Source organism: Mugil cephalus, chromosome 1, assembly GCF_022458985.1.
Source record: "Mugil cephalus isolate CIBA_MC_2020 chromosome 1, CIBA_Mcephalus_1.1, whole genome shotgun sequence".
NCBI lineage: Eukaryota > Metazoa > Chordata > Actinopteri > Mugiliformes > Mugilidae > Mugil > Mugil cephalus.
This window is the reverse complement of record NC_061770.1, coordinates 17903205-17924288: the sequence shown is the minus strand read 5'-3', so window position 1 is coordinate 17924288 and position 21084 is coordinate 17903205. Positions and strand designations below refer to the sequence as shown.

Sequence of the window (21084 nt, the reverse complement as noted above, 5' to 3'; positions counted from 1 at the left end):
TGTTCCTCATTAGAGGAACCCACCCTTAATTAATTTGCCATTCTGGGTCTCTGATTTTCCTTCTTTTTGTATGACCAAGTACAAACACTTTAATAACGTCTTATTGTTTTTTACTTTCATGCATCCTTTTTATTTTAACATATTTTGTATGTTTTCTTTACTTCTGTGCCTAAATGTTCATGATTTCCAACTTTGTTAACACGTAGGTCGAAAAAAAGTCCTACACTGATGCATGACTAAATACAGAAACACATTTGATTGGTTGTTTAAGTCATTTCCATGCTCCATACTTGAATACTATGGTATCATACATCTAATAAAAGCTGAGTGTAGAAATATTGTTATAATAGCTAAATAAGTGCAGTTTTCCTCGATTTAAACGGACACCACATGGTTTGAGCATCATTTATTGGTCATAACTACTGAGGCTACAGTGTACACTATAAATTACACATGACACTGATTTACCCTCTTCTCTGTAGTAGGTTTTGTCCGGTGAGGGTTTAGCTTTTTTCTCTTTGGCCATGGCCTCTTTCAGCTTCTTCACATACAGACTTCTGGTGGACTCTGTGAACAGAAAAGGTACCAAACACGTACATTATATATAAACACGGATAGACAGAAAACTGTATACTTTGGTCCATAACTAGAGGTTTCACTTCACATAGACTAGCGGAGGCCTGTGAAGTTAGCTGACACGAAAACCGATTCAAAAAACGGGCGCAAAGTAAACAGAGTATGAGTGACTCACCGACCACAGGGCCGTGCTTTATCCCGTATTCATCGAGCAGCTCGCTGATTTCCTCCGCGGACTTGTTTTGTAGCGAAGTCATTTTAACCCGATTTATCTTTTTACAATATCCCCTTGTGTTCTTTGTTTACTTTGTTCTAGTTTCGGTTAAGCTTTAGTTTCGGATTCCCTTAAAAAAAGAAACCAGCCATAACGCCTCTCAACGCGGAGAGTTCGTTTTGTCGCGCGGGTACGAACGATGATCCGCGGAGTTGAACGTTAGCTCGGGAACGTGCATAGCACACATAAGCCTCGCCCACATTTATTTAGGCAAGTTTTAAAAACAAGCGCACCTCTACTTAAGCTGACATCATTTCCGTTTAAGCCGTTGTTGTTGCCCTTCTTTTGTGGTTTGTTATGGTTTCGTCCGTTCTTGTTTCAGGAAATGAAGTAGCGCCACCAGCGGGAGAATAGTAATACTTACAGAAACCACGGATAAGCTAACAGTAGGGCTAACAGAATTGGAGGACGTTTTTTACACTTTTTTTAAAAAAAAACAAAACAAAACAGTAATGTAAGTATAAGATAAGATAAGATAATTTTCTGTCATTTTTCTGTACTTTGTTTCTATAGTAACAGGCCTAACTATAGTGACTAATTAACTGTGATGCAGCAGAACAAGAGGCAAACATTAGTTTTACTGATTCATTAACATTTAGCAGTATTTTAGTTTTTATTTTACAGTTAACTGTCAAAATTAACCCTGTTTTTTATTTTTTGTTTTACTAATTTAACATATAACTTCTTAAAATATCCAGTCGTATAACCATCCACAATGGTATACGACTAATGCTCCAATATTACTGTCCAGGAGATGTTACTCTGTGCCTTTGTTTTCCTTTTTTTTTGTCTGCAGTTAGGAATATGTCTTATCTATAGTCCATGAAAGTACATCAGTGTCATTTTAAACAAAGATAGGTATTTATTAAGCACATTTTAAAGGTAACAACAAATGTTTGTGTACAAGTATGAATGTAGAGATCTTTACACCATGTTCTTTACAAACCAGTATAATCTTAGCTGTTTATCTTTCACCAGAGCTACGGCCCTAAAAGTAGAAAACTTGGCTGAGCCAGTCGGCTTGGTCTGTGGCCAGCCAGTACACCAGCAGTCCCATCACCGTCACCACGCCCGTCTTCAGGATCAGCTTCAGCGCGTTTAGACACTGTAGGAACAAACGACGGGTCAGTCGGGTAACGATAATTCAACCAAAGTGGATGCTCATTAAAGGCCTCTGATCGCACACCTTGTTTTTTCTTGTACATGTTTGGGAGGTTTGTGTTTGTGTGAGGTCCGGAGGACTCGCTGGCGGCTCCGCGGCCTTTGGGGGATCACAGGCTGGTTTCGTCTGCACGATGTCATTGAGCACTCTCGGTTCCTGGGCACAGACACATCAGTTAAGTAGTGTTTCTGTTTATGTGTGTGTCTCCACATGCAAATGATCATTTCCTCACATCAGATGCTTCAGCAGAGCTCAAGTCTTCCTCCCTGTCAGTGGAGCTAGTGAGTGAATCCGTGTCACTGCTGAGAAAAGAGGAAACAGGCTTTGGTTAGTTCTGTATTGCCTCTAGCTGAAGTTATTATTCAACAGACATCATGTTTAATGCGCACCAGGGTCATGGCTTACCTCTCCGTTTCATAGTGAATGACTTGAGACAGTGGATCTGTACAAAACTGTACTTTAGGGTGCCTCTCTGAATACACACACAAATGCAAACAGATGAATTTGTTATATTTATGACATTATCTGATTTACATCGTGCATCGGATCTCACCTTCTCTTCCATTTTCCTCATCACTGTCATTATAGAACTTGTAGAAAGCCTCGATCCTCTCCTTCTCCTGGTCCCAGTTCCTCTCGTCTTCGTACTCGTCGTCCCCCAGCTGCCCGAGCTCAGTGATGCCTGAGGCCTCGATTTCAGTGTTGAAGAAGAAGCTGTCGTCGAGAGATCCTCTGTCGGAGGGGCTTGTGGTTTTGGTGTCTTCTCTCTGCACCACAGAGTAGCTGTTGACGTCTTCTGCCGGACGCTCTAAAGGAGCTGCCTCTGTCTTACTTGTGTCTTCTGTGGTTTCCAGGTACTCGGACAGGAAGGTATCAGTTTTTAACACGTTGAAATCCCAGCTCATGTAATCTGCGAGACCCGCTCCGTTGTCTGTGACGCGGCGGTCGTCAGAGTTGCTCCACCTGGAGAACGCCGCGTAGCTTCCCTCGTAACGCTGAGCGCCATCCAGTTGATTGTTGTTTTCAAGATCATTATCTTCCTCGCGGGTCCTCCTATCACAGACCTCGTCGTCACTGGAGCTGTAAGAGTCGCTCTCGACCGTCTCCTCTCTAGTCAGTGTTACCCTGTGCTCTTCTCTACCTGCCACGTCAGTGTCCATCTTATGAACATCCTTCTCTAAATCTAGGCTGTACAAAAACCCATCTTCTGTGTCGTCTGTGTCCTCAACTTTTTCCCCACCCTCGTTCTGCCGTCTAAATGGGCCACATCCAGGTGAACAAGGCAAGGCATACGGCTCGCTTTCATGATTTTTCCTTCTGTCTTCTACATATTCACAGGACGAAAAGTCTGACGGGTAATCTGCAAAAGTCTCACCTGCCTCCTGGTGCTCCTCTCCTGAGAACTCCTTCATTTTCTCCACACATTCCTCACCGTCAACTTCCGCAATGAGATCCTCCAGATTCTGCAAGGATAAGCAGGGAAACTCCAAACTGGGTTCTGGGGGATCATCCTTGCACGGACTTTCAACCTCCTTCTCAAAGCCCTGAGAAGGAGCCACGGTTTCTTCTTCGTCGATTTTCATGCCCTCCTCGCACTCGGGATCAGATGAGTCATCTTGCCCCTCTTCTTCGCTTTCCTGCTCATCCTCTTCAGTCCCGGCGCCTTTAACCGTCGTCCCATTCGTCCCACGTTCAGGGACCCTCTCAAAATAGGACACCTCCTCATCGCTCTCAGCTTCACCTTGCTCCTTGTTTCCAGCTTGAGGGATTTCAGCGCCCTGCGGGGTTAGAGGTCGTTCCTCAGCAAAGATCCTGTCCTCTTTATTATCGTCGTCACTGCAGCGGACTGACATAAGCAAATCCCCTGGTTTCTCTGCTCTTCCCACATCCTCATCCTCATCCTCATCCTCTTCAGAGGAGACAGAATCTTCCTCGTCAGGGTCTCCATCTGAACTCGTGTAGCCCTCCTCCGGGGATTCGCTCCCAACACCGACCCCTGCGCTTTTAAAATCATCGCCTGCCTCAACCGTCTGCTCTGCATAAACATTTTCAGCCATGTCTTCAGCTTCCTCCCCAAACAAAACACCAGTTGCTTCCTGGAACACAGCCTCCTCTTGCTTTGCTGTTAACTCCTCTGTCTGATCTTCCTCAGACCTTTCATCAAAGTTCAGATTTTCAAAGTCTAGATCTCCATCAGGGAACGACGGAACAGATGCCTCTGTAACAACACCAACATGCTTTGTGAAAAGATAAAAAAAAAAAAAAAAAAAAAAAAAAAAAAACACCACAAAAGTACCAAAATGTGTTTCTTACCTGAAAACGCATCAGCAAGGAGGTCAGAAAAACCTTCCATCTTTGCAAACAGACAAATCAAAAAGTTATTTTAAGAGCTATATTGAGGCAAACTTTACTGCATTGCGCTCTCCTCTCTCAAAAAGGAAGATGGCACGAAGTGACTCTCGTCTGTTGTTGTCGCTGCAAATGGCTTCCTGTCAAACAGACGGCGCATAAACTATACATTAAAAACTAAAACACAAGGTTGGACGTGTGATGGCAAACACCTGCCACGGCGCGAACTCACCATAAAAGATTAAGACGCGTGTCAATTTCTCTGGTTTCTCCAAAAAGGGGAAATTGCAAAAGTATTATTTCGTCTCTTGTGCAGGAACGTACCTTCAAGAGCTCCAGAAATGATGTCAGCTTTGATGTGGTTTTGGTTTCAGATGCACAATATAAACTGCAGCAGTCGTACGCTCTGTTCCTTCAAGCTGAAGCAGCTCGTGTTTTATTGGTGTCTTACATAACTGAGATGAACGCCACTTTGATGATGAGTTGAGAGTCATTATAAAATAACCATAAATACCAGTAAACATTCTGTCGGATGCTGTGATTCATTTCATTAATTCAAATCAGATAAAAACAAATAGTCTTGAGTGGTCTACAGCTCATTGCGCAGGAGGTAGCGGTGGTTGGGCTTCAGGTCAACTTCTACGGGAAAATGATCACTCACCTCAAGAGCCTAAAACGCCATTAAAAAGACCAGAATTAATACCGTGTTACGTATCAAACTGAACTAAGAACATGCATTTATTTGGCAGCCTTACCTCCGACTCAGTGAGGTGGAAATTTTCTTTAAAGTTGAAGGGCTGAGCTGAACCTGGCACTATGCTGGAAGTAATCTCCCGTCCGTGAACGATGATCCTGTTGGAAAATAGGATTGACGTGTTCAAAGAAAAGCACTTAGGGTGATCAGAATATGTGCGACGGTGTCGTCAAAGTCAGGCCCTTATATGGACTGGTTATATTATGGTTATATAATGAATAGAGGCTTAAAGTGCAGACTCTCAGCTTTAATTTGAGGGTATTCACATCCATATCGGAGCACAACTTTAGGCACCACAACCATCTTTGTGCACAGTCCTCTATTTCATGGCCTGGGCTCGTGTCATTTGCATCACGAAACACAACAGTTTTTTTTCTCTGACCTGTCGTAGGCACAGTGCGTCTTCTCCCGGACGGTGGTGTCCTGCTCATCCCCGATCAGCCAGCGAAATTTGGGGTCGCTCCTTAAGCGCACGGCCCTCCAGCCCTTGACGGTGACGTAGCTGCAGCCGGCGTTCAGGTCGCCCAGGATCATCACATTCTGCCCGTGAACAAAAAGGAAAGCAAAAAGGGAAGTTCAGCAACACGAAATTACTCACGAATCATATGGGAGGAGAGATATATGACTGAGCCGGGCAAAAAATAAACTTGTGATTAAGATGATGGGGCGGTTCAACCTACATCAGTCTTCCACTTCTTGTAAATCCATTTGAAGACGGTGTACAGCTCATCGATCTCTTTCATGGCCGTTTTTGGACATGTGTGCTGCCCTATCAGGACAAAATCCTTCAACACTGGAAAAAAAACAAACAAATCTGATCATAGTTATAGTGTGATAAAGAAAAAACAAGTTATTAATTTCCTTGTTTCCTTGTTCCTTATTGTTTGCACAGGTTCACTCTGGCTGCAGGACTTTGTTTACATCTTAACACTCGTACTGATCCGTGATTAATTTATTCACACAATTATTAAGTTTGTTGTTGATATTGTTTTGTCACCTATAGTATTAAGCTGAAACAAGTTCAAACGAGTTTTCTTGAAAATGTTTAGCCGCTCATCTACACCAGTCCTGAACTGTATGTTTGGCACTGAACTAAAGAAGCAACTTTAAGGAAACTCAGTTAAGTCTTTTGTGTTCAGGAGTTCAGGAAATATAAAAGTATATCTTAAACTACCTCGGGTACCAAGAGCCACATTTCCTTTGTGACAGGTAGTGGCAGGCAGGTTCTGACGAGCGGATGACATTAATTGGTGGAAACTCTCCTGAATCTGACGGATGGGTTGGCAGAGTTTAAAGACCTCTGCCGCTGTAAGATACTGCAGCAACTCACCTCTACTGCAGATCTGTGCTGACTCAGATTTAACGCTGCGTTCACTCACTAGAGTCCACTTTAAAAAGCTCTTGATAGATAGATGTGGTTTATTGTAATTGTGCATGGAAAGTGCCAAATACAGACCTTATTCAAACATGAGGTTTCAATCAGTAATAGAAAATGTGAATAATGTAGCATAAGTGAAGTACAGCAGATCTGGATTAATCACCGTCCACAGATAGAAACGTTTTTTAAGCCTGTTTGTGCGTGTCCTTAAGCTATTGTATCATTTTCCAGAAATCAGGAGAGAATAATTTCTGTCCTGGATGGCAGCGGTCATTTCTTATCACCCTCTGTAGCTTCTTTTTTTTTTTTTTTGTCAGCAGCCAGTGTACCGCACTCACGGTATATGTTTTCCAGGTTTATTTGTTTTAATGAAGCCTTAATTTGCTGACTTTGTGGCCAGATAATCAAGACATAACCTAATCATGTCCTGTTTAAATCCACACCTGTCTTTCCATTTGAATGTCTTACATGTAGTCGGGGAGTGAAAGCGGACGATGAAAGGTCCCCTGGAGAAAACGTCGGTCTCATTGGTCCCCTCTCCTTCTAGTTTAGGGTACTGATACTGCTCTTTGACCTCCAGCACGTTGTTCCTGGAGATAACGACATAAGAGCTGTCGTGTCTGTTCAAATGAACGGGTTGTGTTTGTTTGGTGCGGCTTGTGTTTCACCTGTAAATGTAGACGTACTGCTCCTTGTAGGTCTTCCTTCCGAGCCTTTCGCTTTCCACGTAAGAATAGGAGTTGGACCTGTCAAATCTGCCAGGCAACGACACGAACGGCATTAAAGTCCAAGCTGATGTTGGGCGGATGCTAGTAAACGGCGCTTTTACCTGTTTAGATCTTTAACCAAAGCTTTTATTGCTTCTCCTTTAGAGTCTCGGACCTCCTGGATAAGACACAAGTCGCACCTAGAGAGAATCTAGGGAGCCAAAGCGGGGACAGTTAGCTCCTTTGAGCCGTGTGTGGTCTTGTGTCGCTTCAGTTGCTGCCATCGGCATACATCGGTTTACCTTCAGTAGAACGCCCATAACCTTCTTGTTGCTCGCCTTTGACTCTCCAAAGCTCTGGACATTGAAGGCGCAGATTTTCAGAGCGGATGCGACGTTCAGCGCACACAGCGCCGCAACAAACAGCAGCGCCACGGTCCTCATCTTGCAGAAAAGTGTGTGCTCTGTGAGTACAACAAGAGTTTAGAAAGAGTCGACGTGTCGTGAAACGTGTTACAAACACCCGTCTGTCTCTTACCTTCAGAGGAGCCGACACAGTAGGAGACTGATCTCAGGCCAGCGGAGACGCATCTCTTCTGTGTCCAGCGGTGGATTTAGGGAACATGCAGGTAAACGTGGGTGAATGACATACACGTGTGTGTGTGTGTGTGTGTGTGTGTGTGTGCGTTGGATGTGCTGTGTCAGTGCCTGTTGAGAATGGAGGTTTATCTGGAACGGTTTAAAACCAATGAATACGATGAACAATGACTCCCAACTCAGCTTTGTTCTGTCTCCAAGTTTGAGTGCGATGAGACAATGGAGGCGGCCATGTCTGTCGGTTTCATGAACATTTGGGTTCGCTACGTATAATTCTGGCGCCTTTAGCAAGAGCAGCTGGTAGTTACCACACAGTGTGATCACATTATTTACCAAGACAATGCGGAGAATTATCCCTCTGGTGTCAGTTTGTAGATTTTTTTTTTCTGTCATTATCTGGATCCACTCAATAAACCCTTTCGCTTTTAATGCATTTTATCGATTAAAAAAAAAAACTAAATTATGTGGAGTACTTTATAGCTCCAGGTTAAAGGAGACAGCCGTCAGTAAAAGACAAGCAAAACTGTTATTTCAATTAAGATAATATAAGAAAATATAAGACGTAAAATATAAATATGGTAAACTATGTAAAAACCCATTTTATAGTGGGTCTGTTAATGAAAAATAATTAATTATTTGTATAAAACATATAACGCTTGTAACATTTTCCCAGTTCACACATTTCAGCTGTAGGATTTGGTTTAGATATAATCTGAGGTACTGAGATTATCGACCTTCTTAATGTCCTCTGATTCATTCCCTTAAATGAATAACTACTACGTAGAGGTCAGTAGGCGTGTTATGGGTGTCTCATTTCTTATGATTAAATCTAATAAACGCTCATATTACTGTAAATGTATCTTTAAAAACTAATGTGTGCCTTCCCCCCTCTCCACCACCACATCACAGAGTGCATTCAAATAAAGTCCATCAATCAAAATATATGAATTTTTAATATTTCAAGATGGTGCTGCTGTTCAAATAAACCATTTACAGTACAAATACACAAATTTAGCTTTAACCCTACTTTTCTATTTCAATATTTTAATTCATTCATTTCTCGGAATGGTTTTATTTTCATCACATCACACGAACTTTGAGTTTAGTCTAAAAACCTATGACACATAGAAAATAAAAACTAAATACATTATATGAAAATATCTTTTTTTAAAAAATAAAAACAAAAGCAACAACAAACAACATTCCTGAGCGGTGACATTATCATATCGGTCTAAAGCAGCCCGAGTTTTGAGGAGAGGCCATTTCCATGAGATAGTCTTCGATGCGCGTCTCTATGTCCGAGTACAGGTCTTCAACTTGCTCCCTGAAAGGAGGATGCCAGGACCACAGCATGGCAACCCCCGCTACAGCCAGGAGCAGAAGGAAGAAAACGAACGCCCTCCACCAGGAACGACACGGCGTCTAAAAAAAAAAAAAAAACAGAGACGAGACAAATATCTGAGTCCCGCTTCGTCACGTACGTATGAGCGGGTTTAAAATTCCTGACGTGGTGCAGCAACGACGAAGCAAAGTGTTTGACAATGAGAGGGCAAATGAGAGCTTCAAGGGCATGAAGTCTCAGATTTCCCTAATTGCACACACACACACACACGCACACACAGTCACACACAAACCACTCACTGTTCTCCTGCGGTGGTGGCTGAGTTGCCGGAGTTCTTCTCTGCACTGCGACAGACGGGCCTGGCTGGACTGACACTCCTGCTCTATAGCATGCAGCTCTGTCTGCAGCTCCTCACACTGCGCACAAACACACACACACCATATGGAACAAGAACATAAATTATATTACACATAGCTGCACTCCAAACACATTTACAGTGCAGGTGCGTTTGTAAATATATCTATAGTCAGAGGTGTCAAATGAGCTACATATATATATATGTGTGTGTGATCATAGTCATGCACTAAATCCTAACGTCATGAAGGTTACGGTGCTCAGCTTTCATTTAAAACAGCTGAGATAGCAGTCCATTCAACTGTGCATCCTTAATGCGCATTTCCTTTTGGTACATGATGCATCACTCTCTGCACACTCTCTGTAAATGTAAACACTCACAGTTGTCAGATTTTGTGACACGTTTGTGCTTTAACTTAGTTCTGCATCAAACTGAACGTGAGGCCCGTGAATGCGCTGCGGTTTACTGCCACGCTCCTCCACTTTACCTCCGTCTCTTTGAGCTGGAGTTTATCCTGAACCTGACGGAGCAGCTCCTCCAGCTGAGACTCCCTCTGCGGAGTCGGTCGTAAATCTGCTTCCTCTGACATCATGAAGTCCTGCTTCATGAAGTCCTGGACCTCGTCACCGCCATCTAGGAAACAGGAAGCGTATTAAATAAACGTGCCTTGTTGAAATTACTTCCATGTAAACCAAAGATTGGCTCTTATGACCCTTAACAAAATATAACGTGCCTCTAAGGTGCTCCATTTCTTGTCTTAGAGTCTGGTTGTCCTCTTGCAGCAGGCAGATGTTGTACTGTAGATCCTGCCTTTCTTGCCTTAATGACACCACTTCCTCCCTCAGCTCGTCCTCTCTGGCTCTGGACAGCTGCACAAGGCACACTCATGTTTCTCCACAGCCATTTACATGCAAACCTGTCACCGTGCACATTGTCGCAATATACCGTACCTCCACTTGGCTGTGCAGCTGTTGCAGCTGTTCATTGCTGAGGTGTTGGTTCTCCCTGAGTTGTATAGCACTCTGCTTCAGCTCCTCATAAAGACTTTGCCACCTCAGTGCCTCTGCCTTTGATGTAATTAAAGCTTCCTTTAGGCAAAAAATAAATATGTGTCAAAAAAAATGTAGCTGAAACAGTGTCACAGTATTGATTTAGCCGTCAGGTCACACCCAAGTCTGAACATCATTGAGATACTATCTCTGTAGTTAGATCATAAAAAAAAAGAAACGTGGTCGCTTTTTATTTATGATATGTTTGACCTGCAGTGTCTCAGCCTTGTTGAGAGCCTCTGTCTTGTCCTGTGTGGCCTTCTGCAGGGCAACCAAGGCCTTCTCCTCATACACCAGCCTCTGCTTCTCCATCTGGACGACCAGTTTCTTCACACCATCTTTCGGAAACTTCTGCAGGGACATAACACTGCCGAGTTACATCTACCAACGATTTTAAGGTGAGAAGCAAACCAAAACCACAGACAAGCGCAGCCATTATTAGTTTCACTGTTCAGCAGCACATTGCCGGGATAATACTCAATATATAGTTGCTAAGAAATAAAGTTAAAAAAACGAACACGTTAATGCGTGATTCAAATCTCTCTTCCTGCTAAGTTTCTGCTGCTTACCTGCAGGCAAACTTGCAGCTGTGCCTCCAGAGACTTGATCTTGTTTGTAAGCAGATCTTCACTGCAGCGAGACTGTGTGGGTTAGAAAGGAAATGAATGACTGTCACGCTGTAACCTAGAGATGGAAAATTAATAGTTCATGTACCAAAATCTGACAGTCTGCTGCTTCACAGTCTGCACGCACAGGTGCACAAAGGGGAACTTGCAGAATCAGTGATCCTCAAGACAGATCATAATGGGCTGCAACACAGCCTGGCTAAGATTGTGGAAAATAATAAATATATAAGGCGACTAGTTATACCATACCTTGGTGAGAACCAATTTTTACAGAAGAGAAGCTTAAAATGTTGGAATGAAATAAATTATTAATCATCAGCTCTTAAACCCACATAAAAACAATAAACAAAGTAGGGAAACGGCAACAACAACAACCCTTCATTCACTACAGTCAAAGTTACCTAAAAGAGTGCTAATGAGGATGCATAGCACCTATAGTTCGCTTCTGAATGGCACGCCCTTCCTGTCTGAGAACGACAGCTTGCATCGTCCTATGCAGTATAGACTGGTGCGGAAGCAGGAAGCTCCAAACCACAGGCTGCACAGGCCTTCCTGAGGCAACAGCTGCCATACAGCGTTGGCTACAAGGCTGTGTCACAGAAACGTCGTAACCTCAGCCAAGCGATGCAGCAACATGGCTTTTTTAAAATGAGAACTACGTATGTATCTGGAAGCTGCAATGCAATGGGGTCTGATGTGTAACATGATGATGTAGTAAAAAGACTGTGCATTCATGGCAGAGAGTCTTACAGTCCATATCTTGTTTGAGGAGTTCTGCAGGTCTGACATGGACTTCTGGAGGGCTGCCAGCTTCTTCTTTGCCGCCTCCTCTCTCCACAGGGCTTCCTGACAGATAAAGCAACAGAAAAGATAAATGCCACAACTACCAAAGGTCAACTTATGTCTCCCGTTAATGTATAAACCGGATGTTTAAAATGAATAACGCTCGTAAATAAGTTATGAGGTTCTTGGAGTGCTTCAGAGAACTTTACTGCTGGTACGTAGCGACAGTCATAGCAACCAGAGTGGAGCATTGTAAACACAGCTAACAGTCGCCAAAACATGCTAGCTGCTGTTCATGCACAAGGCAGTAGCTTTAGAATTCACAAACACTAATTTGCTCATGAACATCTACTAGTGGGAAAATGGCAGGTTTGTAAAATATAGGTTAACCATAAAAAAAATATCATGAAGACTGAATATCGAACAAATTAGCACCAATATACAAACATGACACAAATAGTGTGGTGAGTTTCTAACATGTTGTTAGTCATAATGAAAAAAAAAAAAAAAACTCAAGTATGATCACGTACACAGGTTTTGCTAAAATTGGCTACCACATGCTAGCTAGCTGCGCATACACAACAAAAAAAAGACTCTGGACTCCAGAGTATAAAGACACATTACAAATGTGCTACTTTTACTTAAAAACATCTTCTGTATCTATGAGCAACATATTGAGATAACGACAGATGAAGTAAAACACAGTGTAACAGCGGAGAAGACGTTTGCTAACATTAGCCAACCACATGCTATTAAGTGCTCATACCAAACCAAGTATATTAATATATATAGTCACAACACAAAACTGTGTAAATGTTGCTCAACAAACTGCATAATTGGAAATACTAATGATTAATGATTTAACAAATAAAGCAGCATCTTAAAGATAAAATCCAGCTAGCATTAACTTCCACATGCTAGCCACAATGCAGCTTCAGCCACAATTATGGGATAATGGAAAACAGAAAAAGGTATTATAGTGTGGGAAAAGGACAGGCAGAATCTACTTTTCATTTACTGAACTAACAATGCAGTGTTTTATGTTGCTTAAGTTACATTGTATTGCTTTACCTGCAAGTAGTCGGCTAATCTCTGAATATCCTGTTAAGATGGAGAAAAAAAGAGACAGGAACAACAGTTAGTATGTGCAGTTTACATAAAAGTCGACCTTTCAAAAAACACCGGCATCAGATTAAAAACTCTGTGGTAGATTCTAGGGATGTGACACATGTTTCCCCTGAAATTATCTAAACCAGACCCTTGTGATTTAACACTGTCAGCGAAAACAGCCACAGTTCTTGAAACTTACTGATTCCTTGATTGTGACGAGACCAGACCTGTGTGGAGGAGAAAAACATGGATCACAGCTGATTCTCTTTTAAATCAAGACATTTAAACTTCAGGGAGATTTTAATTAAAACTCACTCTGTCTGTGCAGTGGCCTCTATCATTATCTTCTTTGGAATAATAGCTTCTTTTTGCAGGGGTGATTTTTGTTGAACCTTTCCAGTTCTGATGCTTGTCTTTTGACCTATTACCAGAAGAAATAAGGAGCGTTATTAGAATGAAAGATGGAGCGTTGAAGTTGACAGTCCCTGCTCCAGAGGCATTGGAAAGAGTCTAACCATTCATACCGCTATTATTTTTATATGTGGTCTCCAGTCTGTGCTGGCTTGTTTCCTTTATCACTGGTGTGGAGGCAGATGCCTGCTTCTTTGTGTGGTCTCTCTCTTCCCTCATCCATGTTAACTTCTCTGACAGTAATGACGCCTGAGGAAATGTGAGGAGACAAAAGAAGATACAGGTTTTTATTCCCAACTGGATCAGCTGATGCAGCTGCTCAAATAAAGATGAGGCATGTTTTACCCATTTGCTGCTGGTTGTTGGATCTTCGGTCGCGCTGGTGTTTGGTGTTAAAATCATTCCCGGACGTCCATTTGCAGAGGTAGTATTTCGCGTATTTGTGTACAGTTTGTCAAACTTGATGCTCGCACTGTAATGTTGTGAAAAGGTCTTTGGCGAGCGCTTTCTCGAAGACTTCGGGCCGCATGGCTCAGGGCTCACGGATCTCCTCCTTAGAAACTCCTGCTGTCGCTTTTCCTTTAGTTCATTCTTTATCTGTCTTGTGTCAAGATCTCTCGGGGGGCTCCGACATGAAGTCACGTTGTTGCGTCCTCGTAAATACTCGCGTTTCTGTGCTCTGATCTCCACTAATCGGTCAAACTCGTTCTCTGGTTTGAGAAGTATCCCACGGTAGTCCAGGATGTCCATGGCAGCTCCTCTAGCTTTTGTACGCCTCAAGCCTACGAAGACCAAAGACAAGAGCATCACTGATTATAATAATCATAACAGTAGGCTAGAACTCGCACCATTTCCTAAGAAATGAATAAAAGATTTTCAAGTCTTGCAAAAACCGTATCAAGGTTGTAATTTGATTCAACTTGGTGGTGTTATAAACGTGCATTCTTCAAATACTAATCAACTTTACTGATTTAAACAAACGACCTAATTGGAGCTCAACTTACAGATCATAAGCTGAGCTCCAAATTAGCAGATTTGCAAGGCTTTTCATTTGCAAAGCGAAATGAAAAGCCTTAGGAGTGTATCTGGCATTTAGGATCATTTGTTGATCGGTGTTTTCTCTGAAAACTGTGCAGGCTGAAGCACCTGCAGTAGCCGCTGTATTGTATCAAATGCTACTTTAACGCTGAGTGAGTTGTCGCCGGCAGACTAGGCCCTGGATACTGCAGATACAAGTTATGGAGGGAAAAAGCAACAAGGTAACTCGAAGACAAAATGGAGACCATGCCAAAGCTTACCGTCTGAGCCATTTCATTCAGCGGGGAAAACTCTTCGTGAGGTTTTTTGAGAAGTCATCCATTTTCACACTCTTCAGAAATAGTGTCAGGGCTTTTCAGTGTTTCACATGTAGCTGTTTCTGTTGAGCATAATTTTACAGGAAGTGAAGGGAACCACAGCGTCATATGTTCCTCTATCTCACTAGCCACTCGCATCAAACTGATGCCACGCACGGGTGGGCCCCAAGATTACAGACAGACTCAGACAGTTTCCTCTGTGTGCAGTCTGGGATAAAATACACCACTTGGAAGAGAGACAGAGAGAGAGAGAGAGAGAGTGAGAGAGCTCTGCAGCCATCATTCAGAAACTTGAATAACAGCGACCTCATGTCTCATTAAGGCAGGTTAATGACTGATGAAGGTGGAAAAGATGAAGAAGAGCTTGGGCAGCCTTTATCGTTCGCATTTGGTGTGCATGCCTGTATTTATACTGACCAAGCATAACATTATGACCACCTTCCTAATATTGTGTGGGTCTCCCTTGAGCCTCCAAAGCAGTTGTGACTCATCAGAGAATGGACATGGACCTTCTGAGGGCCTTTAAGAGTTGAGCGGAGAGATCAGATTGGAATCTAGTGAATTTGGAGGCCATGTCAACACCATGTGCTTTTTTTTGTGTCTGTGTGTGTGTGTCTGTGTCAGGCTGCATCCTGCTGGGGATGGCTGCTGCCATTAAGGAGTGTCATTGCTATGGGGTGGGGGTGCCTGGTCTGGTCTAGGTTGGTCGTACATGTCTAAGCCAGGTCCAAAGGTTTCCCAGCAGAACACTTAATGGTCATTCTTATTCACTTCAGTGGTTGTAATGTTATTCGCCTTTTAAAGATGAATTAACTTGAGACAACAAACCTTAGCATCGGATGTAACCTCAATTTCCATCCATTAACGTTTTAATCACTCCTATTAATTTAAATTCACTTTCAGGGCAGTAAAACATTGTATGATTATCCCAAAAGTGTTAAAAAAAAAAGCAAAAGCAAAAGACTTGTTGAGTTCTGAGAAGATATTTTGCCTTTCGTCCGAGTTGCTTCTTCACTTTTAAGGGACTGGTGTAAAGTTTGAGGTTTAAATAGAGAACTGTGGGTAAGAACCCATCAGAAACTTGCTTGACCAGAAACTGGTGCAACTAATTTCCACTAACGGCTGCCTCTTGTTGAAGGTGGGGGACTGTTTGTCCCTGTCCTCTTTCCTTATGAATGATGCTCTAACAGCCCATTATCAGTCAGAGGCTCCAGACTCAAGGTGTGGATGAGGTTGAAACTTCTTGGAGACAGAAGACTGTATTGTAAATACTGTAAGACAGATTATATATTTCAGTCCACCGCCTCTGTTGTATGATTGCGTACAGCGACATCTAGTGGCTACTTTATTTAACGACCAGCTCAAGTCCCGCGTTGTTTCGTAGGGAGTTCTCGTGTGTCCACCATCTTTGTGTCTCTTTGCAGAAGGACACAGCAAGAAGTTGCCACCTGACCTCTCAAACATGCTGTCCAGGCTCGTTTTTGTCTCAGGTACGTACTGCGTATTTTATTAGCCCACTTTAAAACAAGTTCATCCCTGAAATTAACAAACTGTCCAGCGGGAGAAATAAAGGTTTAGCGGGGCTGTGAAGCTGAAGGGTAACGTGAAGGCCGCACATTGAATGAGACATGCTAATGCTAAAGCCGACTAGCGGGTACCGATTTAAGTCCAGGTTCCGCTTGGAAACTGCAGCTTGCTCATTGGGTATACATTTGTGTTGAGTGGTTTTGAATATAACATTGAATAAAGAGTCGTTTAAATGTGTTTATATCAGATATCGCTGGTATTTGGCTGCAGCGAACTGAAGCTACGCTAGCTAATGTCACCTTATTGACAGCTAGCATCACCCTTCACCTTTCTAGTAAAGAATCACAATATACACTAAGTGTGGTTTATTGTGATGGATTCACAGAGTGTGATAAACTTTAAAATTTCAGCTATTAGCTGCTCTTATTAGGTATATTATGCTATCGCAGGGCTAACAGTCCCTTCTTTTAACCGTGGCTTTGCACATTACAGTTGTCAAGTTTTCAGGTGCACTATGGGAAAACATGCGCATAAACAGCTGAAACATGTATTAATTTAAGCATTGGTTCAAGCTTTGTTTTTAAAGCACTGTTCTCTGTTGGTTTGCAGCCGGTGCCCTCAAAGGCAGTGGCTCCTTCGGAGCTGGGTATGTGTCTTTAAACATATTTTTTTATTATGTGGTTTGTTTGTTTTAATGACAACTGTGTACCTTCTAGTTTGACCTTGTCAAATCTCTTAATAATCTGCTCTTCCACAGTCTGGTCCACGCTTCTCACTCCCTTCACACATCATCCCGGAGTCTGGCCCCAGTGCCCCCTCTGCCAGAGAAGGGAGGCAAAGTCCGCCATGGCATCTTCCCAGAGGAGATTTTCCAGCTCTTGTACCCCAAAACAGGAGTCACAGGTTTGTAGCCTCTCATCCAGACACAAAACTTTAGAGTTAAGTTAGTTCTCTTACTACAGACGGCAGCATCGTCCTTAGACTTGGACGAATTTAATTGATCCACAAGAGAAACGACGTGGTCACAGTAGCTTAGTTGCATATAAAAAAACACTGCTGAGAATCACAAGTAAAAAGATGAAATAAAATATAAGTAAAAATCTAGTATATGAAAAAATAATAAATGTATGAGAAATGGAGACAGTAGTAAACACATATTTTTTACAAAAGAAGAATTAATAAGGTACAATTATGTGCAGTAACATGAATAACATGGAGTTGTTATACAGCTGGATATAGTAAACTATGAAACAAGTCCTGCACCTGGATCTGGATCAGTCCATTAGAGAATGAGCTCTGCTGCCCCTTGATAGTCCAGTGAAGTCGACTGATTGTCCATGATAGAGAACAGTTTGTCCAGTGTCCTCCTGTCCCTCACTGAAACGAACATCTGCACCTCATTGCCAATAACTGGTGGAACGTCATCTCAGTGTTTAAGGACGGTGATAGAGATTTGAATCTTAACGTCATTGTTACATTACTTAAAGAAATTATTCCTGATGGAAATTGTGTACTTCCTTTCCTCTACAGGACCCTATGTGCTGGGTACTGGCCTCCTCCTCTACATGCTGTCCAAGGAAATCTACGTCATTAACCACGAGACCTTCGCTCTCCTCTCCATGGGTTCCATCATCATCTATGGTATCAAGAAATTCGGCCCAAGTGTTGCAGCTTTCGCTGACAAACTGAACGAGGTAGGCTGTCGTGCATCGACACGGCGGAGTAGTGTTGAATTGCACACAGATGATTTGTTATTTGTCCTTTCTAATCACTGTTACATTTCATTCTATCTTTTTTTTTCACCCCACAGGACAAAGTGGCCAAGGCTCAGGAGGTGAAGGATCTCGCCATGACCAACTTGGCTCAGGCCATTGAGGATGAGAAGAAGGAGCAGTGGAGAGTCGAGGGAAGAGCAGCGCTGTTTGACGCCAAGAGGGTAAATGGCTTTCACCTTCACGTTCATATTTCCCCATATATTTAATCATAATAATAATTTACCTCTTCCCTCATACCTACTCTTGGAGAGAAACTGACACGGTAGTTATCAGCATCTACAGGCGACATGTGTAAACTGCTGCAACATAGCTGGAGAATGAACAAAATATCTAATTAACAAAACAAGTAAACACAATTTACAGCTACCCATCCAATATGTGTTAAAAGTGACGGGTAAAGATTTTAGACACTAAAAATCAAGTCAAGATCATTCAGAAGTAATGCAACAAATTAATTTGTTAACTTTATACAAATTGCAGTTAAGAAAATAAAAACTCTGGATGATGGTCCAACTTAAAAATATCTGTAGTTCTCCTCAGTACAGTCACGGTATTGGACAGTTTTTGGAAGCTTTTTGGGAGGATTTCTGTGGATTTAGTCTCAGTTACTGATTTAAAAGAGAAAAGATAATATTGGCACTAAGCTGGTCACGTAAAGCTAATAATACAAAAAAAGTCAATATTTCCATTAGCATGAAGTGTGATTTATTTTTATTTATTTTTAAATTAATTTCTTCAACTAGTTTCAAGAAAAAGTCATTGTTGTGATATTGGCACATATCTTATAAGCTGTTTGAAATTCAAATCTTTCATTATATTAAACGGTCGGTGTGTTTTTTTTTTGTTTTTTTTTTCTTCCAATGTGAAATATGTTGCTGCTTCTTTTGGGCATACGTCTCTGTTGGCGTTGCAAACTAGCTGCAGTATCAACTCCATCTAATCCAGACTTATGCATTAAGTTGAGGCAGAAGCTACTGCGCGTGTTTTTTGTGTCAAAGATGGAACGAATGGAGGAAAGGTTAACTGAAGAGGTTTGGAGACGCAAACATTTGTGGGACTCGTCTTTGTCGAAATCTCTGTGAAAGTTTCAGTTGCCATTGTTGACGGTGAAGCAGGAAGTGGATACATAAATTAAACCGACTTCCAAAAAAGCCACAGCGCCAAGTACTATAGTACTATAAATCAGCCATAAGACACTGAAAGTGCTTGATACATGTCTGAAAACCGTTCTTGTTAATTCTACATCGACATAAGATCAAAACAGTCCAAACTGCCCTAAGATATTGTCTTGATCCAGGAGCTTTTTAAGCGTTTTATATTGGTCTTTTGTATTATACTGTGTTACCCTTTTAAATGTTTGTTGTTTGGGGACTGTGAAATTTAGCATGAAATGCTAACTCCAACATATTTACAATACATCATTTATGTACAAAGTAAACCAACAAAAGAAATTAACAAAGTATTGTTAACTGAAACACGATGTCCATGCCACCAGAAGAATATATATTTATATTTCAAAGTTTCTCCGTAAAGATTTTAAAATAATTCTACAGCAGCATAACGATTGCCACTGTCTCCCCTTGACTCCCCAGAACAACGTGGCCATGCTGCTGGAGACCAACTACAGGGAGAGGCTACATATGGTGACCAACGAGGTAAAGAGGCGCTTGGACTATCAGATTGCCCTGCAGCATCTCCACCGCCGCATGGAGCAGGAGCACATGGTCAGCTGGGTGGAGAAGAATGTCGTCGGCAGCATCACTCCTCAGCAGGTCACTGCCCTTTCCTTTGCAGCAATGTATTTTTAAGGTGTTGGTACATGTGCAAACTACAAGTCCCTGAGAGATAATAACCATCCGTGAGGTAATTTTTCTTGTTAAAAAATAAGAAAAGAATGTCAATGAAATAATATCATAACATAAAATCCAAATATTGCTGCTTATCTTATCAGCCACACCCTCCTGCCAGGCACTTGGAGAGGATTCATATTACTTCCCCTGCCAGTGTTTAACAGATAGTTGTTCTATTTCATTGCTGCAATTCTGATTGAGGTGTTGCATTCAGTCACTGGTCAGGTATTTATGTTCTGTTGCCTTAACTCCTGCTAGTAAAATGGGTTTACGACTGACTACATACACACAATGTGTAGTTAGATAATGTGTGTAGTCCGTCAGGTGTTGGAGGCTACAAGTGGCTGATCCGATGCAAACTGCCACTGTCAAAAACATTTCAGGGATGAATAGCTGGAGCACACAGCCACGCGTTGACGATGCTTCAGCAGGTTCACTCTTTATTCACCATCTAATCAGCACTAGTCTTCATAACGTTTCAAATCTAAAACAATACATGGTCGCATGTAATGGAAAGAAATACTGAACAAACAAACGTGACGTTCTTCATATTCACGTTATCGTAGGTGACACCGCACCATAAATGATAGTTACTAATTGCAGAGGAGTTTTTACAATCTCTGTCAGTAAATACGGTATTTATGGCACACTGAAAGATTTGACAATGGAATATATATATTTCACAAAATAAATCACTCTGTGTTGTGCCGACCTTCAGCCCCTGTTCTTTACTGTCCTTTATGAATCAGACTTTCATATTTATTTATTTATTTATTTTATCTTTTTCAGGAGAAGGAGAGCATCGCTAAATGCATCACAGACCTGAAGGCGCTGGCCAAGGCAACCCAGGCCAAAGCCACGGCCTGAACTGACCTGGCTCCAGAGGAGGCTGCTCTCATCGTTGTCCCAAGACGAGACCCACTTTTCTTTACAGAATAGACTATTTCCTCCTTAAAGATTGTCTCTGTCAATATTATGGGTGTGTACAGTATTTACACGTCAGCCGACGGTAAAATAAATGGTTCTCTTATTCAACGTAACCTGGTTGTTTGTCTTTCTTCAGTGTTGAGTGTGTGTGTAGTCTTTGTTATATTCGTGCTGCCAA

General features: G+C 42.1%; 4 protein-coding genes and 1 long non-coding RNA gene across 6 annotated transcripts; 2 read left to right on the top strand and 3 right to left on the bottom strand.

Moving 5' to 3' along the window:
* Positions 1-1689: 1689 nt before the first annotated feature.
* On the bottom strand, positions 1690-4850 carry si:dkey-183p4.10 (protein starmaker). Its single transcript, XM_047571156.1, has 7 exons — positions 4594-4850; positions 4326-4501; positions 2566-4230; positions 2418-2484; positions 2245-2314; positions 2037-2168; positions 1690-1955 (listed from the first exon to the last, which is right to left on the bottom strand). The coding sequence occupies exons 2-7, from the start codon at positions 4363-4365 to the stop codon at positions 1839-1841; spliced, it is 2091 nt and encodes a 696-aa protein (XP_047427112.1). The 5' UTR covers positions 4366-4501; positions 4594-4850; the 3' UTR covers positions 1690-1838.
* Positions 4766-7643, bottom strand: dnase1l1l (deoxyribonuclease I-like 1-like). Its single transcript, XM_047571211.1, has 8 exons — positions 7503-7643; positions 7323-7411; positions 7162-7248; positions 6962-7083; positions 5796-5908; positions 5498-5655; positions 5117-5213; positions 4766-5031 (listed from the first exon to the last, which is right to left on the bottom strand). The coding sequence occupies exons 1-8, from the start codon at positions 7641-7643 to the stop codon at positions 4951-4953; spliced, it is 888 nt and encodes a 295-aa protein (XP_047427167.1). The 3' UTR covers positions 4766-4950.
* LOC124997506 lies at positions 6920-11102 on the top strand. The gene is made up of 4 exons (XR_007110979.1): positions 6920-7046; positions 7366-7665; positions 7744-7828; positions 10810-11102. It is a non-coding gene; the product is annotated as an uncharacterized LOC124997506 (long non-coding RNA).
* On the bottom strand, positions 8731-14958 carry LOC124997462 (TRAF3-interacting JNK-activating modulator). Of its 2 annotated transcripts, none has more exons than XM_047571170.1 (14): positions 14771-14958; positions 13818-14254; positions 13577-13721; positions 13377-13482; positions 13261-13288; positions 13023-13052; positions 11919-12014; positions 11112-11183; positions 10753-10893; positions 10444-10581; positions 10227-10362; positions 9981-10126; positions 9438-9554; positions 8731-9218 (listed from the first exon to the last, which is right to left on the bottom strand). In XM_047571170.1, the coding sequence occupies exons 2-14, from the start codon at positions 14220-14222 to the stop codon at positions 9018-9020; spliced, it is 1761 nt and encodes a 586-aa protein (XP_047427126.1). In that variant the 5' UTR covers positions 14223-14254; positions 14771-14958; the 3' UTR covers positions 8731-9017. The 2 variants fall into 2 exon arrangements, with proteins under 2 accessions (XP_047427126.1, XP_047427135.1); XM_047571179.1 differs by having other exon boundaries at positions 13586-13721; positions 14771-14957.
* Positions 14959-16184: 1226 nt separating this feature from the next.
* Positions 16185-21019, top strand: atp5pb (ATP synthase peripheral stalk-membrane subunit b). Its single transcript, XM_047571225.1, has 7 exons — positions 16185-16317; positions 16964-17000; positions 17112-17257; positions 17885-18048; positions 18165-18290; positions 19722-19901; positions 20769-21019. The coding sequence occupies exons 1-7, from the start codon at positions 16290-16292 to the stop codon at positions 20844-20846; spliced, it is 759 nt and encodes a 252-aa protein (XP_047427181.1). The 5' UTR covers positions 16185-16289; the 3' UTR covers positions 20847-21019.
* Positions 21020-21084: the final 65 nt, after the last annotated feature.

Coding starts and splice junctions, on each gene's coding strand:
- LOC124997462 (XM_047571170.1), bottom strand. CDS start 14,222: ATGGACATCCTGGACTACCGTGGGATACTTCTCAAACCAGAGAACGAG. Junction 13,722..13,817: donor CAACAACCAGCAGCAAATGG/GTAAAACATGCC, acceptor ACATTTCCTCAG/GCGTCATTACTGTCAGAGAA. Junction 13,053..13,260: donor TCGTCACAATCAAGGAATCA/GTAAGTTTCAAG, acceptor CCATCTTAACAG/GATATTCAGAGATTAGCCGA.
- si:dkey-183p4.10 (XM_047571156.1), bottom strand. CDS start 4,365: ATGGAAGGTTTTTCTGACCTCCTTGCTGATGCGTTTTCAG. Junction 4,231..4,325: donor CCTTGCTGATGCGTTTTCAG/GTAAGAAACACA, acceptor GTGTTGTTACAG/AGGCATCTGTTCCGTCGTTC. Junction 1,956..2,036: donor CATGTACAAGAAAAAACAAG/GTGTGCGATCAG, acceptor TTGTTCCTACAG/TGTCTAAACGCGCTGAAGCT.
- dnase1l1l (XM_047571211.1), bottom strand. CDS start 7,643: ATGAGGACCGTGGCGCTGCTGTTTGTTGCGGCGCTGTGTGCGCTGAAC. Junction 7,084..7,161: donor CAGTACGTCTACATTTACAG/GTGAAACACAAG, acceptor CGTTATCTCCAG/GAACAACGTGCTGGAGGTCA. Junction 5,032..5,116: donor TCCACCTCACTGAGTCGGAG/GTAAGGCTGCCA, acceptor ATGGCGTTTTAG/GCTCTTGAGGTGAGTGATCA.
- atp5pb (XM_047571225.1), top strand. CDS start 16,290: ATGCTGTCCAGGCTCGTTTTTGTCTCAG. Junction 16,318..16,963: donor CAGGCTCGTTTTTGTCTCAG/GTACGTACTGCG, acceptor GTTGGTTTGCAG/CCGGTGCCCTCAAAGGCAGT. Junction 17,001..17,111: donor AGTGGCTCCTTCGGAGCTGG/GTATGTGTCTTT, acceptor GCTCTTCCACAG/TCTGGTCCACGCTTCTCACT.